At 38.8% G+C, this 25,129-nt stretch overlaps 2 protein-coding genes across 2 annotated transcripts; one reads left to right on the top strand and one right to left on the bottom strand.

Annotated features, from left to right (window-relative positions):
- Nucleotides 1–337: 337 nt before the first annotated feature.
- Nucleotides 338–11,012, bottom strand: cd68 (CD68 molecule). The gene is made up of 6 exons (XM_041986550.1): nt 10,856–11,012; nt 6,761–7,245; nt 4,939–5,058; nt 3,992–4,061; nt 3,533–3,703; nt 338–2,570 (listed from the first exon to the last, which is right to left on the bottom strand). The coding sequence occupies exons 1-6, from the start codon at nt 10,902–10,904 to the stop codon at nt 2,431–2,433; spliced, it is 1,035 nt and encodes a 344-aa protein (XP_041842484.1). The 5' UTR covers nt 10,905–11,012; the 3' UTR covers nt 338–2,430.
- A 6,843-nt stretch (nt 11,013–17,855) lies between these two features.
- ing2 (inhibitor of growth family, member 2) lies at nt 17,856–24,914 on the top strand. Its single transcript, XM_041986552.1, has 2 exons — nt 17,856–18,142; nt 23,649–24,914. The coding sequence occupies exons 1-2, from the start codon at nt 17,998–18,000 to the stop codon at nt 24,347–24,349; spliced, it is 846 nt and encodes a 281-aa protein (XP_041842486.1). The 5' UTR covers nt 17,856–17,997; the 3' UTR covers nt 24,350–24,914.
- The last annotated feature ends 215 nt before the right edge of the window (nt 24,915–25,129 follow it).

Here is a 25,129-nt window from a genome sequence, read left to right as displayed (position 1 = left end):
AACTTTTAATTCTGTTGTTTCTGAGGTGGTAGAAAGCTTCTTAGTGACAGCTTCAATGTGGTGTACGTCACCATGGTTACCAACCCGGTCTCAGTGTTTACTGATGGTGACCCTCTTCTCTTTGCTAACCAAACAGAATAATCTCTTTTTCTTCATTTAACCGTAGAAAATTCTCTCATCCAGTTTATTTCAGAGAAGTCTTCATGTCATAATTCATGTTTGTTTATCCCCAAACTTCCTGATTATTTCCAGATTTACCTAAAAATATAAATAATATTCACAAGGCCTTTTAGAGATGGCTGTTTATGACACACCATGAAACACACCAACACGTTTAGAAATAGAAGTCTTTATTCTCAGAGGAAGTTACTGTTTGACACGATGAGTCATTGATTTCACACACAGACCCAAACCACCACACCTCTTTCATTTCATGCTCAGCCAACTCGACGGTTTGGGCTCATCACACCACAGTTTGAGAGATCTGCCTCTGGACTTCTGCAGCCAGAAATTCCATGCAGCATCCGTCCGGGAGCTTTCAGTTGTAATAACGAACCTATTCTACATTTGATGCAAACGTTTACATTTTAACTTCATCTGAGTACTTAAAAACTTTGAAGCTGACGAAATAAAAGAAAGAAGAGCTGATGAAGATGATGCCGTATGAAAACCTGACAGCCCGTCTCGCTCCGTGGCCCTCAGCTAAACTTATCCCAGATAGCAGACATGTTTGGCCACTCATGGCTCAGTTACGGTACTGGCAGCTGTTGTGTGGGCCAGAAGTGGACCAGATGTCAGTTGGAGGCCTGGATGTGAATGACAAGTATCTTGTGGGCCACAAGTGGCCCTAATACGGGAAGCCTTCCTTATAGCCACATGTGCCGGTCATGTGTCTGAGTTATACCAGCTACACTCACATTTATTCAAGGCCAAATTTGATCAATAAAATGTATTTCTATCTGGGTAGTGGGCATCATTTATGTGCTAAGGAAAGAGACGGGAGACAGATAGGTCTTAAAATGCCAAAGCATTCATTAAAGAGAGTTCAGCTTGAAAAAACTTGAAAAAGAATTTTTAAAAATCAAATTAATTTCAAAGATTCATACCTCCTGACTTGAGTGTAAAAAGGAAACCACTATAAAGAAGTTCCCGGGGGCAGATTACAGACACATGCATGAAAAAAATGTCCCTTTTTGTCACGTATTGTACCCTAGAGAGCTTTAAGTCTCACTAACGTCAAGTCATATCCAATAGTGCATCATTTTACCTTAAAGAAGTAAAGATAATAAAAAGCAAAGCATTGTTTTACATTAATAAAAAGCAAAGTATCAGTTTCATATAAAAACAGAGGTGCTCAACTGGAACAGTAATTAGTGCAATTAATATTGGAACAACCCCGTATAAAACTGCCTTTTTTCCCTTTGTGTAAATTAAGAAACCAAATACATATTCAGCACAATCACCTGTACAAGTAATGATTAGATAAATCTCCTTTTTGTAAAAAAAAAAAAAAAAAAGTAAAAATAAGAAACACAAAATTTGATTATTAAAAAAGAAATCACAAAATTTCCAACACGTCAGAAAACAATAAAACATGTAAATGAATTACATGAGTTAATTCACAAATTAACAGGATATATGGTCGATTTTTACCTTCACCGCACAGTTTGATGATGAGTTAGTTGATTAAAGAAGCCAATTTAAAGAACAAAGATAACTAAATGCTCAGTTATTTATGACTGTCAGTTTATACACACGGTAGTGTCCCAGAAACCAAATATCGCTCATTTATCCTGATGAAAATACTCGTTTAGGGTCAAAGTCTCATAAGTTTATCTAATTTTGCACATGAAAATAATCATAAATGCAGGATACTGTCATCAAATAAGAAATAACAACCTTTTTAAAACTAATCGTTATGGAGTCCTGAGTGTGCCACGAGGAGACTGACATGTGGATTTTCTAATCGGTGTATTGATCTTTTAATCTCAGATAAAACAGGGTCAAGTTTCACTTTGTTGTCTTCATGGAAGCTGAGACGTGGTTTCTATTCAGGTCGAGGACAAAGTTTTTTGCCCCAGACTGCACGTAAGATCCAATTATGTGCAGATTTTTTATTCAAAGTAGTTGAATAATAATAGTTTTACAATTCGAGGTTAAAGTCTGGTGACCTACATTGTAACGCAGTTGTTAGAGTTTGTTGGACTTTGGATTAATGTGGATTTGTTTAATCATTGATTGCACTTAAGCTCGTTAGGTGGCTCACTTCAGCCTCCACATGCGGGACAATTCTGGATAAAACATCGTTAATGCAGTAAAAACAGGATCAGAAAAATGGTAGCTTCAGAGGAAGTGCCATTTAGCCCCCAAAAGATTACAACCTCGCTGATGGAGTACATGTTATTGACCTGCAGCCAGCCCTCCATCCTCTCACAGAGACTGGTAGCCATCGGACCTCTTCCTGCGGCCCAGCAGGTAGACCACCACCACCACCACAATCAGCACCAGCAGCGTCACCCCAACCGCGATGGCAACCCGGTAGTCAGGCTTGTCGGCAGGACAGGGGTCAGCTAGAAAATACACACGTGGTAAAGTTAATTAGTCCAATAAACCAATAAATTCCCTATTTATGAGCAGCTTTGTTAGCATGTAGCCTGTTAGCAAAACAATCCTTAAGAAGTTCAAAGGCTAAAAAGGTAAATGATTAAACGTTGTGTACATGCATGCTTCAGTTCAGCCCGGCAGAATGTTCCAGGCCCTTTTTTATATCCCAGTGTCAACATGTCATCTCAAAGCCACTGGTAAACTTCAGCTGTGGCTGAACCTGCTGATCCTGAGCTGCAGGTAACTCGGCTGGATGGCAGGTAAAAGTCAAGAATCAAGGATCAAGAATTCTTAATAGCTATTTTCATTGTGCGTTTTATGTACACAAGACAACAAAACTTTTCTCAGTCAGTGAGTTACACACTACCGTTCCCAAGAAACTGGATAACAATGGGGTGCAGGTTCTAGCGGAGATTTAAGGGTTATTTATTTATTTATAAACTTATTTATGTGTCCAGCTAAGACTCTCAGAGTTAATTTAACAAATATAATTTTACAGCGTAGTAATAGCATGTGACATGTTACATAAAACCAGCAGAAGAATTTGCTGTTGTGGCCAACCAGGAAGTGAGTTGTTTTCATCTGACTGTGGTTGGTTTGAACCACCATGTCATGTTAGAGTTTTTATACTTCACTGTTGCAAGTAACAAAACACATATTTGAAAGTACTAAACACACCTGCATTTTTAGGTTATTACCTTGAGAATATTTAGTTTTCTACTTTGTTATTTAATAAAAAAACGGTGTTTAAGGCTTCAATTTAAAGCTTGGCTTTATTAAATTACAACTTTCTTTCTCCCACATCCCATCGTAAAAGCCTCCTCTTCACTTTTATACCTTGAATGATTTCCCAGATGGTACTATATTGGCTCTAAGAATAAATGTTTTGCACCTGTGATGAGTAATAATTATTTGTGAGGACACTTACAAGTGCCGAAGTCATTGGAAGTGAAATTGAAGGCCTGCATCCTGTCTTGGATGACGTCTAGGTACAGTCCATTCCCCATGTAGACCGATTCCTGCTTGCAGGAGTAAGCATGCCCAATCCTTGCAGAGAACAGTTGCAGCGACGAGTTGGAGCCTTTGTACGGTTGAAAACCTGCAACAGAATTAACGTTAACAATCACATAATATTTCTGGAAAAGAGCTGAACACATCATAAACTTGTTTGGCTGCATTGCACTGAAGCAGCTTTGGGTGTTACTGCCATCACATGCTGAAAAGATAACAGATAGTTGAACGGGGGTGGATCAACAAGGAAGCAACTGGCTCTAAAGCACTTTGTTGTTTATATTTACCAGAACTGCATAACACCAGTCTGCAGCTGAGAGATACTGTGTGACCCCTTCAGAAGAGTCCAAAGTTGAACAAGTTAGCTTGGACTTACCTCCGTTTGCGAAGGGGTAGGACAGTTGGAACGACAGAGTATCAACGTAGACAAGGTTGTCAGCAACGCTCTGAGGAAACACATGGTAGTTAACCTCTGAAACTCAAAGCTGCGAGCAGCATTTCAACTATTACTTTTTAAATGTTAAATACTCTTTACAGGCATTAATGACGGTAATTTGAAGGACTTCCTTGACAACAAAGAGCTGGCTGTGCGACATGTACACTGTTAAAGATTTTATGTTGAGTTGTGTGATAGATGAAAAAGAACCTGCCGAACCAGTCCATCCTAACATTACTGAGATATCTGGTAAACATCCACAGTAAAAAACATCTTGGTTTTAGTCAGCTTATATAGGCCCAATCAGAAAAGTCTCAACTATTATAAATAAACACAATCTGTCTATTATATATATATATATATATATATATATATATATATATATATATATATATATATATATATATATATATATATATATATATATATTTGGTTTTGCATCCACACAAACATCACCATTGTATTTATATTATATTTCTGGTTAACAGAAAGGTAAAATGGTAAAGTTTTGTATTTTCTAACTAATTTTTTCCACCCGTGGACTGGACTTTTTATTCTAATAAATATAATTGTTATTAAAGGGTTTTGAGACTGTTTATTATATTTAATTTTACAGCAATACATCAATGTAATGCTTCAGAATTCATGAATTGTCATTTTGAAAACCACTAAATGAATCCCACACGTGATGTTTGAGCTAAGCAGTTTGACTCTCACATGATCTTAAAACAGACAGGATGAATCTCTTTCTCTACACTTCCTCTCTGGTTCCTGCTATCGAAGCTAATTCTTAGTCATCATCAAAATATTAAATCGTAATGTCACAGGAGCTGCATAGGGATCATTACTGACTAAAACACTGTAAGTGAGAAGGAAATCAAAAGTACCTTGTTGAACATGAAGGTGATGAAGCCTTGAGAAAAGACGAGGGTAAGGTTAGCAGTGGTTTTCTCACATCCACCTTTTGCATTGGTCTGTGATGGCTGAACAATAAAGGTCCCATTGGCCTGAAAAGAAATGAATTAAATCACAAATGTTCCTTTATTTTTGCAAGTGAAGCACAAACCGTCATGTAGGGTTAGCAACAGCCACATGACAGAGAATGACAAGTTTAACCTCTTACGGAAATCAAATCATTAAAATGAGGAATCAAAACTTCCATCTTCCCAATTCTTGAATGTAGGAACCTGGAAATTAAACTTGTTGAGATCTGTGTCAGCGGCAAAGGCAGGATCCATGTTCATGATGTCTGAAGTGGTTTATTAATACCGCCTCAGAAGATATCAGGCTCACCAAGAACCACCTTTATGACTGACATTAAAATACAGTAACGAAGAGACCGAGCCTTTTCTATCAGACTTCATCAGCATCTCAAAGGTAACCAGTCCGTAATATCCAGATAACCCAAAAGTGTAACCAGGGGGCTCTGAGATAGTTTGGTTCTGCTTTAACATACCACATGAAAATATTTACTATAGTTATGTCTGGTATCTTTTCTTTTCACTTTAACCTATTTTATTAACATATCGGACCCAAAAATACACAAATCAGGATTGAAAAAAGTACCATTTATCAGTGGTGTGCGATACTTCAAAAACTGGTATTGAGCAAATATCAAGTAAATATAGGGCCAGTATCACCGATACTAGAACTGATATTGATACTTTTTAATAACTGAGGTGGGGTTTATCATCAAATTGCTGAATCGGAATTAATTTTTATGACCTTTAAGTTTCTTTTTGTACTTTTCTCTTTGGATTATTTATTAGTCAAAACAAAAGAAAGAATTTGACCAAGTTTATGAGTAAATAGAACCAACAGAACAGTAACTGAATAAATTTGACATTTTACATCTTTAAAGTAAGATTAATTATATTTTAATTATATTCAGTTGAATATAATCACAAAATTTGCTTCAATTCCAGTAAATGTCTTTAAACCCCAACTCAAGAAAAAATGTGGAGTAACATCAATTTTTAAAATTTAAAGTCTTTATTTGGCCCTTTAATAAAATGTAAAAATATATATATATATATATATATATATATATATATAATTACCAAAAATAATTTACAGTTTATTACTGGTTAATATGTGAAAATTATTGTAGTGTATTATTGTATTATTATTGTATTAACCAGGGGGCAGAAGACAAGTATGGTTTTGAGCCAAGACTAAAATTGTGTGTCATCGCTGTTATTTAGGGTATAAAGAAGAGAAAGTTAAACTAAAGAATTGATTACACTGGCATTGATCAATATCAATACTAACGTTCATTTACAACTGATACAATTGATATTTGGATAGATGTACCAACCACTACGATTTATTGCAATAAAACCAACAAACGGCTGTCCATCCTTGTTTAGATTTGGATAAATAATTTTATATAATTAAATTCAAACTATTATATTTCCAGTTTTATATGGTCCATCATCATCAAACAAAAACAGAGTTTCCAATCTGAACTGTCCAATGCAGCTTCTTTCTTTTGCTTACAAGTGACCATGAAAAACCAAATATACAACGTTTGAATTTGACTAAATAATCTGTATTTTACAGATTATTCAGCTTAATTTTTAAATGAGTACCACTGGTGTTAGGCGTACCACAGAGCTATGGCCCTGAATGAAACTTTATAGCTAGAATTGTCTCAGAAAGTTAATTAGAATCTAGGACGTTGTTTTTGGTGTGACTGATGAGACGTACCTCTTTTGATTCCAGTCGGATCTTCAGCCCCATGTCAGCTTTCAGACAAGTAACTTTGTCTTTCTCCAGACTGTAGTTTCCCACAGTCACAGTGGTTGAAGGAGTCGTTGCAGGAATTGTGGTAGGTGGAGTTGTGGTTGCAGGCGTGGTTGTATTTGCAGGAGTGGTTGTATTTTGGGCTGTAGTTGTGGGTGTAGTTGCGTTTGTAGTTGTGGGTGTAGTTGCGTTTGTAGTTGTGTGTGTAGTTGCGTTTGTAGTTGTGGGTGTAGTTGCGTTTGTAGTTGTGGGTGTAGTTGCGTTTGTAGTTGTGGGTGTAGTTGCGTTTGTAGTTGTGTGTGTAGTTGCGTTTGTAGTTGGGGGTATAGTTGTGTTTGCAGTTGCGGGTGTAGGATTGGTTTCAGGTGTGGCCGTGCCAGCAGTGTGAAATTGTCCTGCAGGGCCTACAGATGCAGGAGGTTTGGACTCCCCTGTGTTACTGTCCAATGCTTCAAGGAAAAAGACAGATAATAAAATTTTAATATTCACACACCTGCAGCTCCGAACTTTAATATCTGCTTAAGCAGCATGACTTTATTTCTAAACATTTTAATTTAACATCTTCGTGACAAGGCCTATTGTTTCTGCTTCCTGTCTGAAATGACAGACCCTGAATGAATGAAGTATATATTAACAACTTCAAGCTCTGTATGTTTTATTAACTTTGGTCTCAAAAGAAAGATGAAACTTGTAAGATTACTACAATCAAGACGTGTTAATGTGTCAGAGTAAATTCACCTTGAACACAGTAGAAAAACATATTTTGAGTAAGGATAACCTTTGAATCATAAGACTACAGTCCAGTTCACCCACAAATTAATAAAATAGTCCTAGGAATTAATAATGTAATACCTGAGGAGGACCTGTGCAAAAGTAGAAGGTAAAAAGTTAACCTGAGCAGTGTTTCAGATGTTTTAAAAGGCTGTATGCCCAGATGGAACCAACCTAAATGTGCCTAAAAATGGCATTTACCTTCACAGCTCTACCAGTCATAGTCCAGAGAATACATTCAGGCTGACACCCAAATTCAGCAAAGAAACACCAGAAACATTCCAGAAAGAAGTGAACCCAAAGCTTGTATATTGTAGTAAGATTAATACTTCACTTTCTTTCATCCTTTTCTTAACAACTGTTTTCTTCAGGATTAGCAGATTTTTTTAGAGCTGGAATCAGACTTTTCACCACAAACAGCAACAGTAAGACCTGATTTCTGGTTCTGGCTGCTAGCTCCAGAGTTTCTGTCCCACAGTGATGAGACGGACATCTTTGGAACCAGCAGTCTCTGCTTTTATGTGACTCCTTGTTTGTGTGGAGAAATTAGCAGCAGCTCTAAAGTGGACAGAGATGTTCTCATGTTTTTCTTACATTCTCAGATGCTTGGGGTTTGAACTCTGTTTGGTTTGGATGCCAGTGCTTTTGGAGTCTTTTATCTGAGTTACACCCCCATCATTTTGGTATGCTACATGGTTGCATTGCTTGTTCCTGGTGTCTGCAAAATAGTTTGTACTGCACTTATCTCAGCACCCTGATGGAATATGTTACACAAAATCATAAATAGTTAATATACTGACCTTGCTAAGAGGTTCAAAAGCAGTTTCCTGTTTACACAATAACATAAATGTCAATTCGTCGTTGGATGACCTCGTGAATCGTTTTGCTTTGTTTCAGTTTTTACTTCTAAACATCCTTCAGCAGCTACCCAGTGAGCATTGCAAGTTAGCTTAAATGCAAGATCAGAAATAGCTAATATACACCTGCTATTGCTAAGAGGTTTAAAAACATTTAACACAATAATAGAAATATTAATTTGTTTCTTAAACAATCTCATGAATCTTTTTAGCTGTATTAGTCTCCACCAGCTACTTCATTACATACTTCAGCAGCTACACACAAGCTCAGAAATAGCAAATATTGCTAAGAGCTTCAGTTTAAAAACCAGAGAAACCTTTGTCACAACTTTTTCTCAAAAGCAAAATGAGGAATTTTAGGTTGCAACAATCACAGTAAATGCTGCAAAATCCTGGAGGGGCTGATAAACATGACAATTAAGTCTGTAAGCCATACTAAAATCCAGTGTGGACACAACATTGGTGGCCTAACATTTTTTAGTCACCAAAAATGCACTTTAGATTATCACTTTTTTAGTGGTTAAAGTCAGGATAGTTGTCCAAACTTGCATCTCATTAAGATGTAACTTCAAATCAAATCAAAGATTTACTGCCTGTTTAGTGTAGATATGGTACAGTAGATTTACCGATCTTGCAATCATTTAGCATGATTTATATCAAACTATAAAAAAAGGATTGCTCCCATGGATCAGCTAGAGCTTCTGTAGTCACAGTTTATCGCAAAACCTGTTCTCAGGACTGTGAAATTAAAACGATGCAGCAAAACTGGACTGAAGAAAAACCCTGACAGGGGTGTGTGAGTCAGTGTGGAGATGAAAAACCTTTTTAATTATATGAAATGATTTAAACCATCTCTGATAGTAAAAAAATAAAATAATAATAAATGAATTAATACTTTAAGGTCAGCTTTAAAACTGGGTAGCTTAAGCTGCAGCTAGCAGCTCACAGTTAGCATGCTAACTGTAAGTGTTAGCATGCTAACCCTTGTAGGTCATTAGGAATTTTTTTCTATTCAGTAGTTTTTCCCTGAGTTTTTGGGTACCATTTTGAAAACATTACCCCATATAGGATGATTGTTTTTAAGAAACAAATTTTCGCCAATTTCAGCGGGACCCGGGAATAAATTTCCTTCCCTTTCAGGTCATTTGGAGACAAGAAAGTCCTCACCAAATATACTGCTATAACAGCATAACAGCGTAATTCTTTCCCTCTGCTTTGCTCAAATCTTTAAATTAATCCACATTACTAAATATGTAATTATTCATATTATTTAAATCCTAATTTGATTACACAATGTATGAAAAAATAAACATAAAATGAGTTATTTTCCATGTAATATGTGTTAGGGAGCCTGGCTTTATTTTTGCTTTTTTAAGATCTATAATGTTTTTAGAATGGTTTTCTTGATTTTTTTAAAAGATTTTTTGCCCTCTAAGGACCTTAAAAGCCTAACATTACATCAAAATCAATGTTTATTCTTTTGTTGATTTAAATAATGATCTTTAAAAAAAAAACAAACAAAAACAAAATGAAAAATAACTAAGTGGAATTTTAAAAGATTAAAACAGTAACATTTAATCAATTTGGTATTTAAAAGGTTAAATAATTTGAATTATTGCATTTAGGTAGTTTTTTTATAATGACTAAAATTGCAAAATAAGCAGAAAAATATTCATCTGTATTGTTTTTAAGTCAGTTTTAGGGAGAGGACTCCTTTAATAATCAGGAAAAGCAGGAAATTGAAGCAGTTAAAGAAAACTGCAAGTTTATTAGTGTGACGCAGCAAGCGTGATTTAAGTCCACAGCTTCTGCTGGTTTATTAAATGTTTGGTTGCTTCAACTGAAAGTGAAGCAGGCAGATATGGAAACTAGCAGGCCTTCAAACCATCACCTCCTGGTGGTCATTAAACAAACACCAACTTACAAAATACTTTTTAAAAGATTAACTCTTTTTTATTTAAAACTTTAGACCTTGTTGGACAAAAGTAAACCTACAAACATAAGTTTACACTGTAGCTAAAGTAACATCCAGTGATATAAACGCTTCTGGACTTCAGCACAGGTTGCAGACTCATCCTGTCCTCTGATAAAAACAACACAAAAACATCTGCCAGCAGACATGTGACACAGACCTGCAATGCAAGCGAAAGACTGCGGAAACTTTTGTTCCTGGTACAATCCAGGAAGTGACAGTGAGGTCAGATAAACGAATCTCACGCTCTTAACTTACACAGCAAATAAATAAAAAGTCAGAGAACATTCAAAAATTATTATTAACATGTACACAGATTCAGCTATAACCAGGTTTTTACATATAGTACCACAATAACTCTGCTTTTTATTTAGTAATTAGTTTGTCTCCAACTGCAGATTAAATCCATGTTTTTCATCTTTAATTTAGAGGAAAAAGGTGGAAAGATCAACCTCTTACCAGCAAGAGCGCTGCAAACAGCGAAGAACAACACAACAGCCTTCAGCATGGTGACAGATGTTGACAGTCTGATCAGATTTCTGCGTCTTAGCTCCGTAAACCAGCTCAATGTTCAGCTAAAGAGCTGCACCTCTTCTCATAAATGCATGGCTGCGTCAAGGCGCCGACACCACAGGAAGTCCATCTGGTGTGCTTTAACAATAAACTGCCAGCTTTCAGGCAGCAAAACGGTTCATTTAACGGTGTTCTGGATAGATTTTCATACTGTAGCAAAACATTTTTACATTTAAATAGTTGTCAAACATGTAAAAATATGTGAAAGAAGAACAGAAACCGGTCTTTTACGCTTTAATCTTTTGAGCCATGCTTGTGTCAGAGTAATTCAGGCTGCTGCAAACAGCCATAATAACTCAGAACCTCTGCAGCTTAAACACAGACTGGTTTCTCTTGTAGACCTTCTTCTATACAATAAAATGTAAGATTTGAATTAAGATTTGAATAAAATGTAAGATTTGAATTAGGCATGATTTGAAACAACTTAAGCAAACTAAGATACTATTCTACTACATTCCCCCCAAACAATCTGACTCTAAGGTGGAGTTGTAGCCAGTTTGTGGTGTTTTCTGAGTGTGACACAGAAGAGAAAGTAATTCATACTCAGCAGCTGTGACCCTAACCGGAAAAAGTGTAACATAGAGGCAACCTGGAGGATTTTGTTCTGAATGCCTCTACAGGAAGCAGTACTGTCAACGGTACTATTGACAGTACATTACTTCAGTAAATGGGAAGTAATGCAGAAGGGCAGGAGGTTGTGGCTTCTCAGAGGGAAACATCTCGTGTTATGTTACACCACAAAGAAACGAAACTCAGTTCAAACCAGACGGGCAGGCTTAACTTTCATGTGATTTCCCTCCTGTGTGATGAGAAACTGTGTGTGTTACTAGGCGTTTAACTCTGCTCCCGTATTTAATATTAGCAGAATTACTTTATACTAACTAGTCAACTAGTCATAGTAGCACTGGTAGTACACAGTATTACTAATTATACACATTCCTGAGGTAGTAGTAATGTAACAGCAGTAATAGGAATTACTGCTGTAAATTGGTGGCGGTAGAACACTAATAGTAGTGTACTGGTAAAAATAATACAAGTAGTAGTATTTAGAAAATATTACTACTAGAATATACTAGAAGAACAAAAGCCATTGTTACAGCAGCTTGATGATAGTCGCTGCTTGCATGACTGCATTAGCACTGATAGTAGAAGTCATAATGATTAAAGTAGCCTGATAATAAAAGCAGTAGAGGTGGTAAAATAAGTGGCAGAGATAGTAAAATTTACACCAATAATACTTATAATCAAAATACTAAATAGTAGCCTACTGTTAGTCCTAATGTTGTTCTAATTACTGTGCTGTGCATGTTAGCAGTACCATAACTAATATAAAACCCAGTCTGGGATCAATAAATTCTGTCTGATTCTGATAAGTTGTTAGAGCTGTAGTAGTCAGTAGTGGATGTGGGAGCCATAAAAGTTTGGAGAATTAAATGTTGTATTTTTGTTTGTTCATTGGTTTGTTTGTTTTGTGTTAGTTTGCATCACAGTGATTATGGGTTAGGTTGGTCACATGGGTACGGGTGGTTCTCTAGTTTACTTAAGACACCCGTGTGATGCATGTTGGTAGAGAAAGGGTGTGTGGGTCGCCATATTTTTTTAGTACATAGTAATACATACTGCTGTAACAGTAAAGCTAAAAGTTTTAGTACAATGATCTTTATATTAGGATTTTGGTCGTTATAGTTAGTAGTGGTAATCTGTGGTGACAGCAGGATGGAGGGAGTAGTAGTAGCAAGTCGTAGTAGTACTAACAGTAGCTTTAATGATAATAATGGATTAGATTTATATAGCACTTTTCAAGACACCCAAAGCGCTTTTCATTGTATCCATTATTCATCCACTCCTCACGCATTCCTGGTGATGCTAAGCTACATGTAGCTACAGCTGCCCTGGGGCAAACTGACGGAAACGTGGCGGCCAATCCCCATTTACCGCCTCTCCGACCATCACCAAACATTCGTACACCAACGATGCCAACACTGGAAGCAAGGAGGGTGAAGAGTCGAACCGCCAACCTTCCAATTACTGGACAACCCACTCTACCACCTGAGCCACTGCCGCCTGAAAATAAGCAGCATGGTAACAGTGTGAGTGGTAGTTGTAGGAATAACCAGTTGTATTAGAGGTGAAGTTTAAGGAAAATAATGGTGGTGTTAGAGGCAATAAAAGAAGTATTCATGGTTTTAGTAGCACTGTTACAAGCTGTAAATATGGTGAGCTAAAAGTGTTTGTGGCTGCTGTCAGCGTTAGTCAAAGTCTCACTTTAGTAGTTTCGATATTATTGTATTTGTCTTAAACTAATACAATACACATAATCAAGTAATCTGCTCCTGACTTGTGACACAGAAAGAGGAAATGAGAAATTTCCCAAACACACATCAGCAGACGGGTGACACTTTCAGTAATGTCCCAGTCAGCTGTGACGAGTCAGTTCGCCCTCGTGACAGAGCGAACAGGAAGAGCAACGACGCAAACACAAGCCAAGACAAGCCCGGCTCCTGCAACCTGCCTTACTGTGCCCGAACGTGCAGACATTTTAACAAAAGCTGAAGTTTCAGCAGATAAAACCTCCCTGAAGATGAAGTGAGACAACGAACCGAAGTTTCGAAGCAACCCTGCATACTGTGCACATTTAAGAAACCGTGTTAAGTCTGGGAACGACACCATGACATGAGTCAGCTGATCCATTAAAGGAACTATAGAAATGCACAAGCTAACAGGAAAAGTGGGATCCAGGCTTGATGAGTCAGAATCGATGCCCAGCACTAAAAGCTGGAATATCTCTGCTGATACTTTTACTAGGACGAGACTTATTTAATATATTTCAGTTTATTATCTCATTAAAAGTTCTGCTTGTTAAATACTACATTGCAAGAACATTTCTCTTAAAAGTGTGAAGATTTGTATCATTACCATTTTATTATTTAAAATTAACTATGACCTCAACAAGATTTTATGTTGATTTTTAACTTTGATTTATTAATTTACATTTTTTCTTGTCTTACCTTTAATTTTGAATTTTAATCAAAGAATTTTTAAACTTTCTTTTTTATTATTATTTTTTAACCTTTAATGAAATATAACCTGTGAGTCTACTGTCGCTGGATGCTGTTGACTCTGCCTCCAGATGGCGGTGATCAGTGTCAGAGAGGCTGATCGGGAGATCCAGGAGGAATCCCTGTAGGCTTTTTACAAACTTAGCCAGTGTTCAAGGCAAAGAGAGAGACAAAAAAAAAGCTTGTGTCTCAATAATGCTGAATCAAAAGCACAGAAAATAACTGCATCAGTTTATTAATTTGAGCTTATTTTCTGTTGCTGCAGCCATCTGAACCTGAGACTTCCACAGAGGAGCTCTCCAGTCAGCCGAGGTCAGAGGTGAATGAGATCCTCCCCGGGATGCTGATGGCTCTAGATACTGTGGCAGACTGCAATGGTGGTCCTGTTTTTAAAAAGGAGGGCCAGAGAGCATGCTCCAGTGATCTGGGAATCTGATTGCTGAGAAGTTTATAATTGTTTCACCTCAGATTCAGAAGCAGAAGGGCTTCATTGGGGGCAAAGAGCATTTATAGTACCAGGAATTTATTGTGGTGTCAGGTGCAGTCAGTTGGGACACTGTTCAGCTGGAAAAAACTGTTCTGGTGGCTTAAGGTCCTGGTTCTGATGGAGCGGTACCTCTTGCCAGAGGGGAGGGACTGAAGAAGTCTGTGCCCTGCAGGATGAGAGTGATCAGGTGCACGTCTCGGGTCCTGGAGGTGTTCAGTTCCTGTAGAGATGGGAGGCTGCAGCCGATCACCTTCTGAGCAGGATGGATGAGCTGCAGCTTGGCCTTAGACCCTAAACTGGAGAAGAGGAGCAGAGTTCTGAAAGGAAGACGATGAGAGCAAGAAGGGACTTTTAGAGTTTGAAGAAAGAGCAAGATGATATTTGAGCGTGAAAACCAGAATTTTGTCTCTCAGATTAAACAGATTAAAGAGAGGAACACCTCCATGAATTTATTCTGTAAATGGAGGAAAAAGTGTGGAAGTTATAAGTAAATGAGACAGAATCACTGGAATACTCGACAGAAGATGACTTCACCGCACCAACATCACATTTATCTTTGTTAAATGATAAAGATCAGAACTAACTGATGATCAATGATCTCATTTCATCACAAAATACACCAAAAACCAGCAGCTTCCCAGTTCAGCCAGTACTGGGTAATTTCAGCTATTACTAATCTCCCAAAGTCAAATTGTAAACAGCCTACAATGAACAACACGTCTCTTCTTTACACTGATACCTTATTCTATGAATATATTTCAAAGTTCACCTGATTTATTTAATAACAACTGCATTAAGTTTAATTTACTAAATATATTCCATTGAAACCAATGTTCCATTTCACTGGATAATTAACTGAACACGAACTCAGCCGTTGTTTATTGTTCAGGCTGTTTACATGTTTACCTGATTAGAGTTGACTTCTCCCACATCCTATAATCTGGCTTTATTGATCAGTTTTTTTTTCTTTTTAATAAAGTTAACTAGTTGGGTTTTATAGTAAAGTTTTTTTTTTTTTTTTTTTTTGCTCTGACATACTTAAGCAACCTGGTGGCAAAAAAGGAAAGAAAAAGGCAATTTATAATCTGGAAAACATAACAGATCTTTGAAGGAGGCGGAACCCTGATCATTTACCTTATTACTGTAATTACAGTAGTGTTGAAAATCACTGCGAACGTTTCTCCAGGAACAGAAGGTGTGAAAGATAATGTTACTGTCAACATTTGTAATAAAAGTTAATAAAGCAAACTTTAATGTCTGTTTCTCACATCGGTTAGAGAGACACACTCAAAGCTGAAAAGACTGAAAAGATAAGAAAACCAGGAGTGAGATCTGAACTTTGGTCAACCCCCTGGGATAAAATGACTGAATATGCAGGCCACCATATACAAACACTAAAGATGGTTCCAAACAGACTCTACCACCATGATCATCATTCCTTCAAGAATAATACAACACCAATCTGGTTCTGTATAACTGATAGATCTGAAAGTTTTTTTAGCCATTTTTTATCTTTATTGTAGGTAGTCATTCCTAATGATGTATCTGTTCTGCTTGATGTTCCTCCCAAAGTCTTGTATAGTTCATTCTAGTTTTAATGTACTCTATATGTTTGTTTCTTTAATAAAAAAAAAACAACAAAAAACAATTTGGTCAACCCATGGTGATGGCATGTGGCTTGATGATGTCATTTCCTGTGTGTCATGTGACTCGCTGTGTTTTTTTTTGTTCCCCCCTCCATGATAAGCAGGTTTTGGTAACAGGGTTGCTCTCATGTTGTGGGACACAAGTTCAGTGCATCGTTACTATTATTTATGTTGACGATTAACATACGTTCATCATCTTAAACCCAGGTGTGAAATTAGGTTCTGCATTTATTTATTTATTTTTTTTTTATCTCCATTAGATTATATTAGAGAGAAGTTGTCACGGATCAGAAGAGTGGACCCACAATATATCTCAGAGACCTTAAGGATGGAGTAATAAGATTTATTATGTACAGAGAAATGTTTCAGTGTTGTTTAATCTGGTCTTGGGCTGTCAGCTCGTCTGTAAACGTAGGAGAACATGGATGAGTTCTTTGAATAATCGGTAGGTAATGTAACAAGTAAGGTCACCACGTACCGGCAGGAGGGACGGAATCCAAACGAGGGATCAGAGACTGCTGAACCAGTGATAGAGTTAAAGTGACAGACGGTTAATAGTGTTGGGGAGAGTACTTCAAAAAGGTCCGGATATTCGTCCAATTCATCCAAAGGTGTTTTAAATCCACACAGGCTTTAAAACAGAATTTAGCAGACTGAGGCAGGCAGGAACAAAAACTCCAGCAGGAACCACGTCCGCTGGCAGGAGAGAAGGCTAGAAACGTGCAGGAGGAAACACAGACGATCTGGCAATGGGAAGCAGAAAAACTCAGGTTTATATAGGAAACAGTGCAGGTGGAGCGCATCAGGATTCAGTGCAAACATCCAGAGGTAGAGGGAGAATGCCTTCAGGGATGGCTGGGAAATCTCAACCCCAGCCCAAGTACCATGACAGAAGTGGGCTGCCATATGTCAGCAATCGGGGGTTTACACCCTTGTTCAGTGGCTCACTGCTGCTGCCACATCGACGACTTACAAATTTAATATATATCTATATAATATTTTATATTTATACACAAATTCTTAGGTTACTATGTGTAGTTAATATATTTATAGCTGCCTAAATATTTTTCAATTAATAGTTTATGTGTTTATATTTGACCTATAGTGAATATTACAATGAACATTAGAAAAGGGCCAGGATTTAATAAGTTATTTGACCTATTCCTACTCCTTTTAGAACAAGTAAATGATCGATTCATTTGTCACTTTTTTCTGATTCACTGTTTTAACTATTTGTTGGAAAAAAAGTCAATCAAATGTTTGACATAAGTAGAAGGGAAAGATTTGCTGTTAGGCTGATCTGAATTCACTGATATGGTAAAATTTTATGTAAAATGAAATAAATTAATATAAACAGTGCAGTAATATGGATTTATATTTTATTTTTGTGAAGACACAAGCACTGATATATAGAAAATTCACATGTCACATTTATTTTTACCAGAATATTTTTTCTGAAAGGCGGTTTTCGCTCTGATTCAAAGCTTAAGGTCAAATTTGGATCCACTTCAAGTGATATTGATAACCCGTCTAGTCAGATATACCCATTGGTTTAATTTCCCGGGAAAATATTATGATAATTAGACCCGCCCTCTCCACCAATTGCGAAGCTCCAAACCCCGTAGGCCCCGCCTTTGTTGACGACAAACGATGGGAAACCGTATGTTTCCATATAAGGCAAATACACCCGCATGCGCACTAGGATGAGTTTTGTTTGAAGTGAATTGCTGCTTGGAACTGCCCTACAAGCTGCAAAGTCGCCAAGCGTTTGATTTTAACTGTATATTTGTTTAATTTCATCCTCGTTCCTTCGCTTCTCTATGCATCGTAGATACGATGTTAGGCCATCATTATCAAAATGTCGACAAGTCGCAACAACTGGTCAACTATGTGGAGGATTACCTGGAATGTGTGGAGTCCCTGCCTTTGGACATACAAAGAAATGTGTCTCTGCTTCGAGAAATTGATGCAAAGTATCAAGGTATTGTGTTTACACATTTTTATCTTTTATTAGAAGTACGTGTGTAGAATGGACAAATCCCGACGGTTGTACTGAATGGTGTGCTGATAATGGTGAAGGCGCGAGCCTTGTGTTCCCATTTTATAAAAAGCTTGTTGTTCTTGTTTCTTCCTACTTTACTGAGGAGTAACGTGACTGAGTGGGACGTGGGCACCCACACCGACGAGCCGTGTGTTGAACAAACAAGCCAGAAATCCCTCAGATAGCGTAGTCCGGTAACGAGACATCCTATTTTGTGCCATACCAAACTCCATGCAAAGATGGAGGCTTTTAATGTTCCCTTTTCACGGCTGCAATATGTGTACATTAAGATATGATACAACAGCTGGTTGGAATAATTTGTAATTAGTAGCGAAATCGGCGTTATTATAATTAATAAATCAGAGATGTGTAATAGTAAAAATATCAACTAATATGGCAATGGTGCATACTGTTACCCAGGACTGCTATGGTGAGGATAATCATGCATACGGTGATCAACTTGACAATTTATCAGAGCTAAACATTATTTTAGCCGTTTTGACTAATGCCGAAGCAAAATATTAATGCAAATGATGTGTAAAATTCCGCTTATTGTGTTTATTCCCGCGTGAACCCAGTCAGAGGTTAATGTTTACCCTGCGCTGTCGTTTTCATGATGTAATCTGGTGCGCGATTCTGCACTCGACTGTGCGCTAGTCCGGTGAATTCGCGGCTTGCTGTGAGGTATTTTGGTTCTAAGTTAAACAACAGTGACGCTGGTGTTAAATCTGTTATAGTCGGTCTGCTCTGCACCCGCGTGAAAACAAAAGGCTTCATTATCGGAAAATGATGTTAATGTTAGTTTTTATTTATGCTGCGTGAGCAGCGGCTTGAAAACAGCTTCCGGTTGTTTAAAAACGAGTTCCCCCACTGGACGTATGACATACGCATATTTTTATTGGTTTCCAGAGAGGTTGTAGACATTTCGTGGGCTTTAATAAGGTCTGCTGACTGTCTTGGAGTGTGAACCGCAGAGCCGGATCCCCCACTCCAGAGCAACCCCCTACAGCATCCGACCGGCGTCATTTCCTGTAGGCTGGAATTCACTGCGGCTCCGCCCTCCTCTTCCTCCTCCTGCTGTATTCCCAGGATACACCGCTTCTAATGATAATTCCCATTCTAGTTTCACGTCTGTCTCTGCTGAAGACTTTAAACATCCTTTATCTGAAATCCAGCCAAGTCTCTCATGTAGCCGTCATGCTACAAACTCACCTGTGTTTGAACCAAACCTGAGAGCTCATAACTGATGCTGCCTGTCACACATGCTTTGCACCTTGAAAGGTTCTAGATATCTGGAGGTGCAGAACGCACATTAAGTCACAACATATTTCTAGGTGTGAGAACATTTTTTAAAAAGATTAACTAAAATGTTAATGTCAGGGCAACAAAATGCAGGTTGGCATCTAGCCAGAAGTGCAAAAAGCAGCAAGTGCAGATATAATAAATAAATAAATAAATAAACAGTATGCAGTGTTTCCTTTACAAAATTTTTTTAGTCTTGGTGGTACCAATGGTTGAAACGCAGGGAGATAATGTGGTCTAGGTTCCCAAGAATTCAGTGGAATCACCCTTTACACATCTGCTCAGCGTTGTTTATTTACGTGTTGACAACACTTTAGAAAAGTTCTTCCTGGCATACAGTAGCTTTGTTGTCGACTGGAAACCAAAGCAAATGCTTGCAAACAGCGTACTTTCCGGAGGGCTGGAGGATGCCCCTGCAGCTTGGGGCTTCACCGAGGACATACAAGTGTGCATAACAATGGACAAAATGGCTAACGTCAAGGCTGCAGCACTCTAACCAGCCTCCGGTGTTTTAGTCACCGGCTGCATATAGCGATTGGTAAGTAAATGAACATTTAAATCTAAAAAAATATCCTAACTGATTTTACAGTGCACGTATTCATTATATCAGGCTGACATGTTTTTTTTCCCTCCCCATTATTAAGTATAATTAAATATAGCCCATAATTATAATATACACCAGTCACCTGACATTTAGGTGTGTAATGATGTGCGGGAACTGTAATGCAATATTACTTACTTATTAGTCATTTTAACATAATACTCTGTATTTTTTTTCTTATGAATCCTCAGAGCCATGGCTGTGTGCAGTAAAGTTGTCAGTTTTCTTTCTCATGGAAAAAGAAGACTGTCACTGCAGCTCTAACTCCCAAAGCACAGGTTGATCACCGAATTACCCACCAGCTCACTGAATCACCCACAGTTCATGGACACGCCCACCAGCTCACTGTCAGTGTGCTTTTAGTCCTGGTGGCAACGTCATGTCCCACAGCTTTGAAGCCAGATGCTGTGGACTGACTTGTTTTTCTGGCAAAGAATCTTTAAGGGTTGCCTAAATGATGTGCCCTAGCTAAAACAAAGCACATCTTCCATTTGTATTTTGCACTATTTACTCGAACTTGATTCTTCTTTGACGGGTAATGTAATAAAAGAACCGATGTGCACCAGCTCAAAAATAGTATAAAGGCTGGTGAATGTGTACATTTTGCACTCAAGCTTTTATTCATTTCTACCTCCAACAGTTTGAGATTTAAAACCAGTCACCTGTGCAGATTTTTTTTCACTTTTATTTTAAATTTGAGTATTTAAATGTCTCAGGGCCTTAGTTGTGACCTGTTTGTTTACGTTTTTGCTTTGGGTTGTAGTACCTTCCGCTAGAGACATTTGTCTGCATGTTTACAGTGTTAATCTTTACACTGTATAATTTTATGTTAATAAACTATGTCCTAAGTTCAAAGAGTGAATGTTTTGGTTTCTTTAGGTGACAGACATTATCAGGATACTTACCAAACTGGCATCACTATTGAATTATATATCGTGATAAATATCAGTATCGATAAATATGTGGAAAATTATCGCAATATTATTTTTTGCCATGTCGCTCAGCCCTGCTCCTAAATATTCCACCGTCAGCTGTCAGTGGGATAATAACAAAGTGGAAGCGATTGGGAATGACAGCAACTCAGACACGAAGTAAATGGCTGAGCGGGTCGGTGGATGCTGAGGCACAAAGGTCGGCAGCTTTCTGCAGAGTCTGTTGCTACAGACCTCCAAACCTCAAGTGGCCTTGAGATCACCTCTAGAACAGAAGAGAGCTTCATGGATCGGTTTCCATGGCAGCAGCTGCATCAAGGCCGTACATCACCAGAAGCAATGCAGAGCGTGGGATGCAGTGGTGGAGAGAACAACGCCACTGGACTCTGGATCAGCGGAGACCCTTTCTCTGGAGGGACAAATTTCCATCAGATCACCAGATGGTAGAGCAGAGTCTGGGTATGGCTGTTGCCAGGACAACAGTCCTGGTCTGACTGCATTGTGTCCAGTGTAAAGTTTGGTGGAGGAAGGATTATGGTTTGGGCTTGTTTTCCAGGAGCTGGGCTCGACCCCTTAGTTCCAGTGAAACAAACTCTGAGAGATTCTGGACAATTCCATGCTCTCAGCTTTGTGGGAACAGTCTGGGAATGGCCTTTTCCTGTTCCATGACTGTGCACCAGTGCACAAAGCAGGTCCATGAAGACCTGGGTGAGGAGTCTGGTGTGGATGAACCTGATCGGTCCTGACCTCAACCTGATAGAACACTTTTGGGAGTGGAGGCTGAGAGCCAGGCCTTCTGGTCCAGCATCAGTGTCTGACCTCACACATGTGCTTCTGGAGGAATGGTCAGAAATTCCTTAAAAACACTCCTAAACCTGTGGAAAGCCTTCCCAGAAGAGTTGAAGCAGTTCATGCAGCAGAGGGAGGGCCACCGTCATACTGAACTCACCTGATTAAGAATGGAGGTCTGTTAAGTTCATACGAGAGTCAAGGCAGGTGAGCCTATACTGTTGGAAATATAGTTTATCAAGGGTTACTAAATTGGTATAGTGTTATGTAGTTGTGTGTGTGTGCGCGCGTGCAGGACAGTCCAGTAGGATAGCGGTAGTGGAGTACAGTCTTGATCCGAGAGGGAATGAGGAAGTGAGGGTGTGAAGTGGAGTGTAGGTGTCAACAAGAGTTCAGTAAGGACACAGTTCTGGGGAAGAAGCTGTTCCTTGGTCTGTTGGTTCTTGTCCGGAAGCTCCTGAGGGCAGGAGGGAAAACAATCTTTGGTCAGGACGTACTTAAGAATGCTGCAAGCTGGATGCAGACGGCATTCCTTCTGGACGTCCTCTGTGATTGGAAGTGGAGTTCCTTCGATGCGTTGGGCAGTTTTCACCACTCGCTACAGCTTCCATACCTGATATCTGCATGGAAGCTTGCATGTGTGTACAAGTATACATGCATGCAAGGAGTGCAGGTTTGATTCTGATCAGTAGAGACATAAAAATGTCCCACAGAGTCCCCTGGAAGACAAGCGTTTTGTTGCACTTATGATAGACGTTCATTTGCAGTTCATTTGCAGTATCATGTAATATAGAAAGGACATCTGAACCAGCAGACGTTTATAATGCAAAATATTCTATCAAGGAATTGATACGTTTGGTTTGTTTTTTGTCTAAACTGAATCCAGGATTAATTTACTTTATAATTTCTGTAATTTTACTATTTTGAAGACATTTGTTGGTATATTGGTTAAAACACAGTTTGCACTACAGTGCAATCACCACTATCATAGAAATGTTCCTTAATCACACAAGAAAACCACAACTGAATCAGTTTAATGAAACCTTGAAAGAAAATAAATGGTGTTACACAACACATTATCATCCTTATAGCTGTAATAATTTTGAAAAAGAAAATCTAACTGATCATTTTGACTCACTGCTATTGTCTAAAGTTTGTGGTGTTAGAGGGAATGTCAATTTTTACATAATTATTATTCTTGTTTTATCTTCAGGACCTGTTAAAATAGTTATGATCCATTTTCTTGCAGGGATCTGTATCAGGGGAAAAAACTGTAATTTTGAGTCTTTTTATGGTCTATAAACACTTCAGTATAACATATAACTTTGATTCAGTTTTAATTAATTATGTGACAGTCACAGCTCTTGAGTATCTGATCTGACCCTAAAGACCCTGGAACTTGACACTGCAATCCATTGATTGGTGGGAAGAAACATCACTTCCTGTGTGACTCGGCAATAAGAACAGAGCACAAACAGCTCCGTGTTTATTAAATGGTAGATTTATTTTTTTGTTTAAAGCACCGACCTGTCTTGTACCAAGCCGTCCGTACTAACTTGTCCTGCACCGACGTGTCCCGTTGGGGGAAACGGGGCTTTAGTTTGATGTTTGACATGAAGAACAATTAGTGGACTCCATCACTTGTATCCATAGCAACATCAAATGCCTGCTGAGGGAGGGGGAATTCAAATAAAGGTCAAATAATTCTCAGTGATATCAAACGCTTCATTTAAATTCTGATTGTTTTGGGTGAAAATATGCACCCTGGCTTGTGTTTGCTGTCTGGACATGACCAGTAATTTGTGTGTTTTGTATTTTTCAGACGTGCTGAAGGAGGTGGATGAAGTGTTTGAGAAATACAAAGGTGAACAGGACTCTGCTCAACGGAAGCGCCTGCAGATCCAGCTGCAGAGAGCCCTCATCATCAGCCAGGAGCTAGGCGACGAGAAGATCCATGTCGTGACCCAGATGACGGAGCTGGTGGAGAACCGCTCCCGCCAGATGGATTCCCATTCGCTGTGCCTCCAGGAGCCCAGCGAATCGGAGCGTCTCCCCACGGAGCGCCGCTCCAACGTCCCGGAGTCCCCGGCCACAGAGCGCTCCTCCACCCGCCGCCCGAGACGCCAACGCAACAGCGAGAGTCGCGACTCTACCCACCCGTCTGCCAACGGCTCTTTATTGGACGACCCTGTGGAGGAGCTATCCCTTCCCCCTCCCAGAGAAAAGAAGTCCAAGTCTTCCAAGAAGAAGAAGCGCAAAGCCAAACAGGAGAGAGACGCCTCGCCAGTCGACTTCGCCATCGACCCCAACGAGCCCACCTACTGTCTCTGCGAGCAGGTGTCGTATGGTGAGATGATCGGCTGCGACAACGAGCAGTGCCCCATCGAGTGGTTCCACTTCTCCTGTGTGGGGCTCACCTACAAGCCCAAAGGAAAGTGGTACTGCCCCAAATGTAGAGGGGACAATGAAAAGACCATGGACAAGAGCCTAGACAAAAACAGAAAGGACCGGCGGTCCAGGTAGTGACTCACCTGGCCGTCGAGTGCTAAGACTGTCTGACGTAGTTGCTGAAGTATCCGTGATAAGAGCACAACTGAACACCATTTAGCAGCAGCAGTTAATCGAGGACAAAACGTCTAGTTTTTCCGATGGCTCCCACCGTCCTGGGGGTCCAGCTGCTGCTCCAATCATCAGCCTGAAGCTGCCATCTTCCAAGTGACTTGTTTTTATTAGACAGAACTTTCAAAGCAGCTTTGGACCTACTTTACCTCCTGACTCTGAACTAGGTCCTGATTTGGGAAAAAAAACAAGATATTCCTACTAATGGAGTTTTTCTTTTTTTTTCTGACCAAACTGTCTTTCCTTTGCTTCGGTTATTTTAAATATTTACTAACTGGATCTGAAGTCTGATTGTCCTCATGCAGTAAAAGCGAGTAGAAAGTAGCCCGTACATGTGATGTGTTTATAAGAGACTCGTATTTAATTTAGGAGATGATAGTTGGTGGGACCTTGTTTGCATTTTCAATCCTCTTCTCACTAATGTGTACATTTCTTTTTATTTTCATTAAAACAAAACAATGGTCAATCAGCTGCTGTTTAAGTTTTAATTGGAGGAAATAAGATAAATAAAAACAGCATTTATATTCACCGGGTGCCTCCTGTCAGCTAAGAACAGGAAACTGAGGCTACAATTCACACACACTCATCAACACTGGACAATAGAAGATGGAGAAACGTTGCTGGTCTGATGAGTCTCCATTTCAGCTCCACATTCAGATGCTAGGCTCAGAATCTGCTGGAAAC

The sequence above is a fragment of the Melanotaenia boesemani genome, chromosome 5 (genome assembly GCF_017639745.1).
Source record: "Melanotaenia boesemani isolate fMelBoe1 chromosome 5, fMelBoe1.pri, whole genome shotgun sequence".
NCBI classification, from domain to species: Eukaryota; Metazoa; Chordata; class Actinopteri; order Atheriniformes; family Melanotaeniidae; genus Melanotaenia; species Melanotaenia boesemani.
Note: the sequence above shows the minus strand (reverse complement) of the source record. Positions and strands in the feature narration are given on the sequence as shown.

Bases quoted from the DNA above. Each gene is read 5' to 3' on its own strand.
- cd68 (XM_041986550.1), bottom strand. From the start codon at position 10,904: ATGCTGAAGGCTGTTGTGTTGTTCTTCGCTGTTTGCAGCGCTCTTGCT. The intron at 5,059-6,760 runs GTACGTCTCATC...ATTTCTTTTCAG, and splicing joins TCCGACTGGAATCAAAAGAG to GCCAATGGGACCTTTATTGT. The intron at 3,704-3,991 runs GTAAGTCCAAGC...ATTCTGTTGCAG, and splicing joins CTACCCCTTCGCAAACGGAG to GTTTTCAACCGTACAAAGGC.
- ing2 (XM_041986552.1), top strand. From the start codon at position 17,998: ATGTTAGGCCATCATTATCAAAATGTCGACAAGTCGCAACAACTGGTC. The intron at 18,143-23,648 runs GTATTGTGTTTA...TGTATTTTTCAG, and splicing joins AATTGATGCAAAGTATCAAG to ACGTGCTGAAGGAGGTGGAT.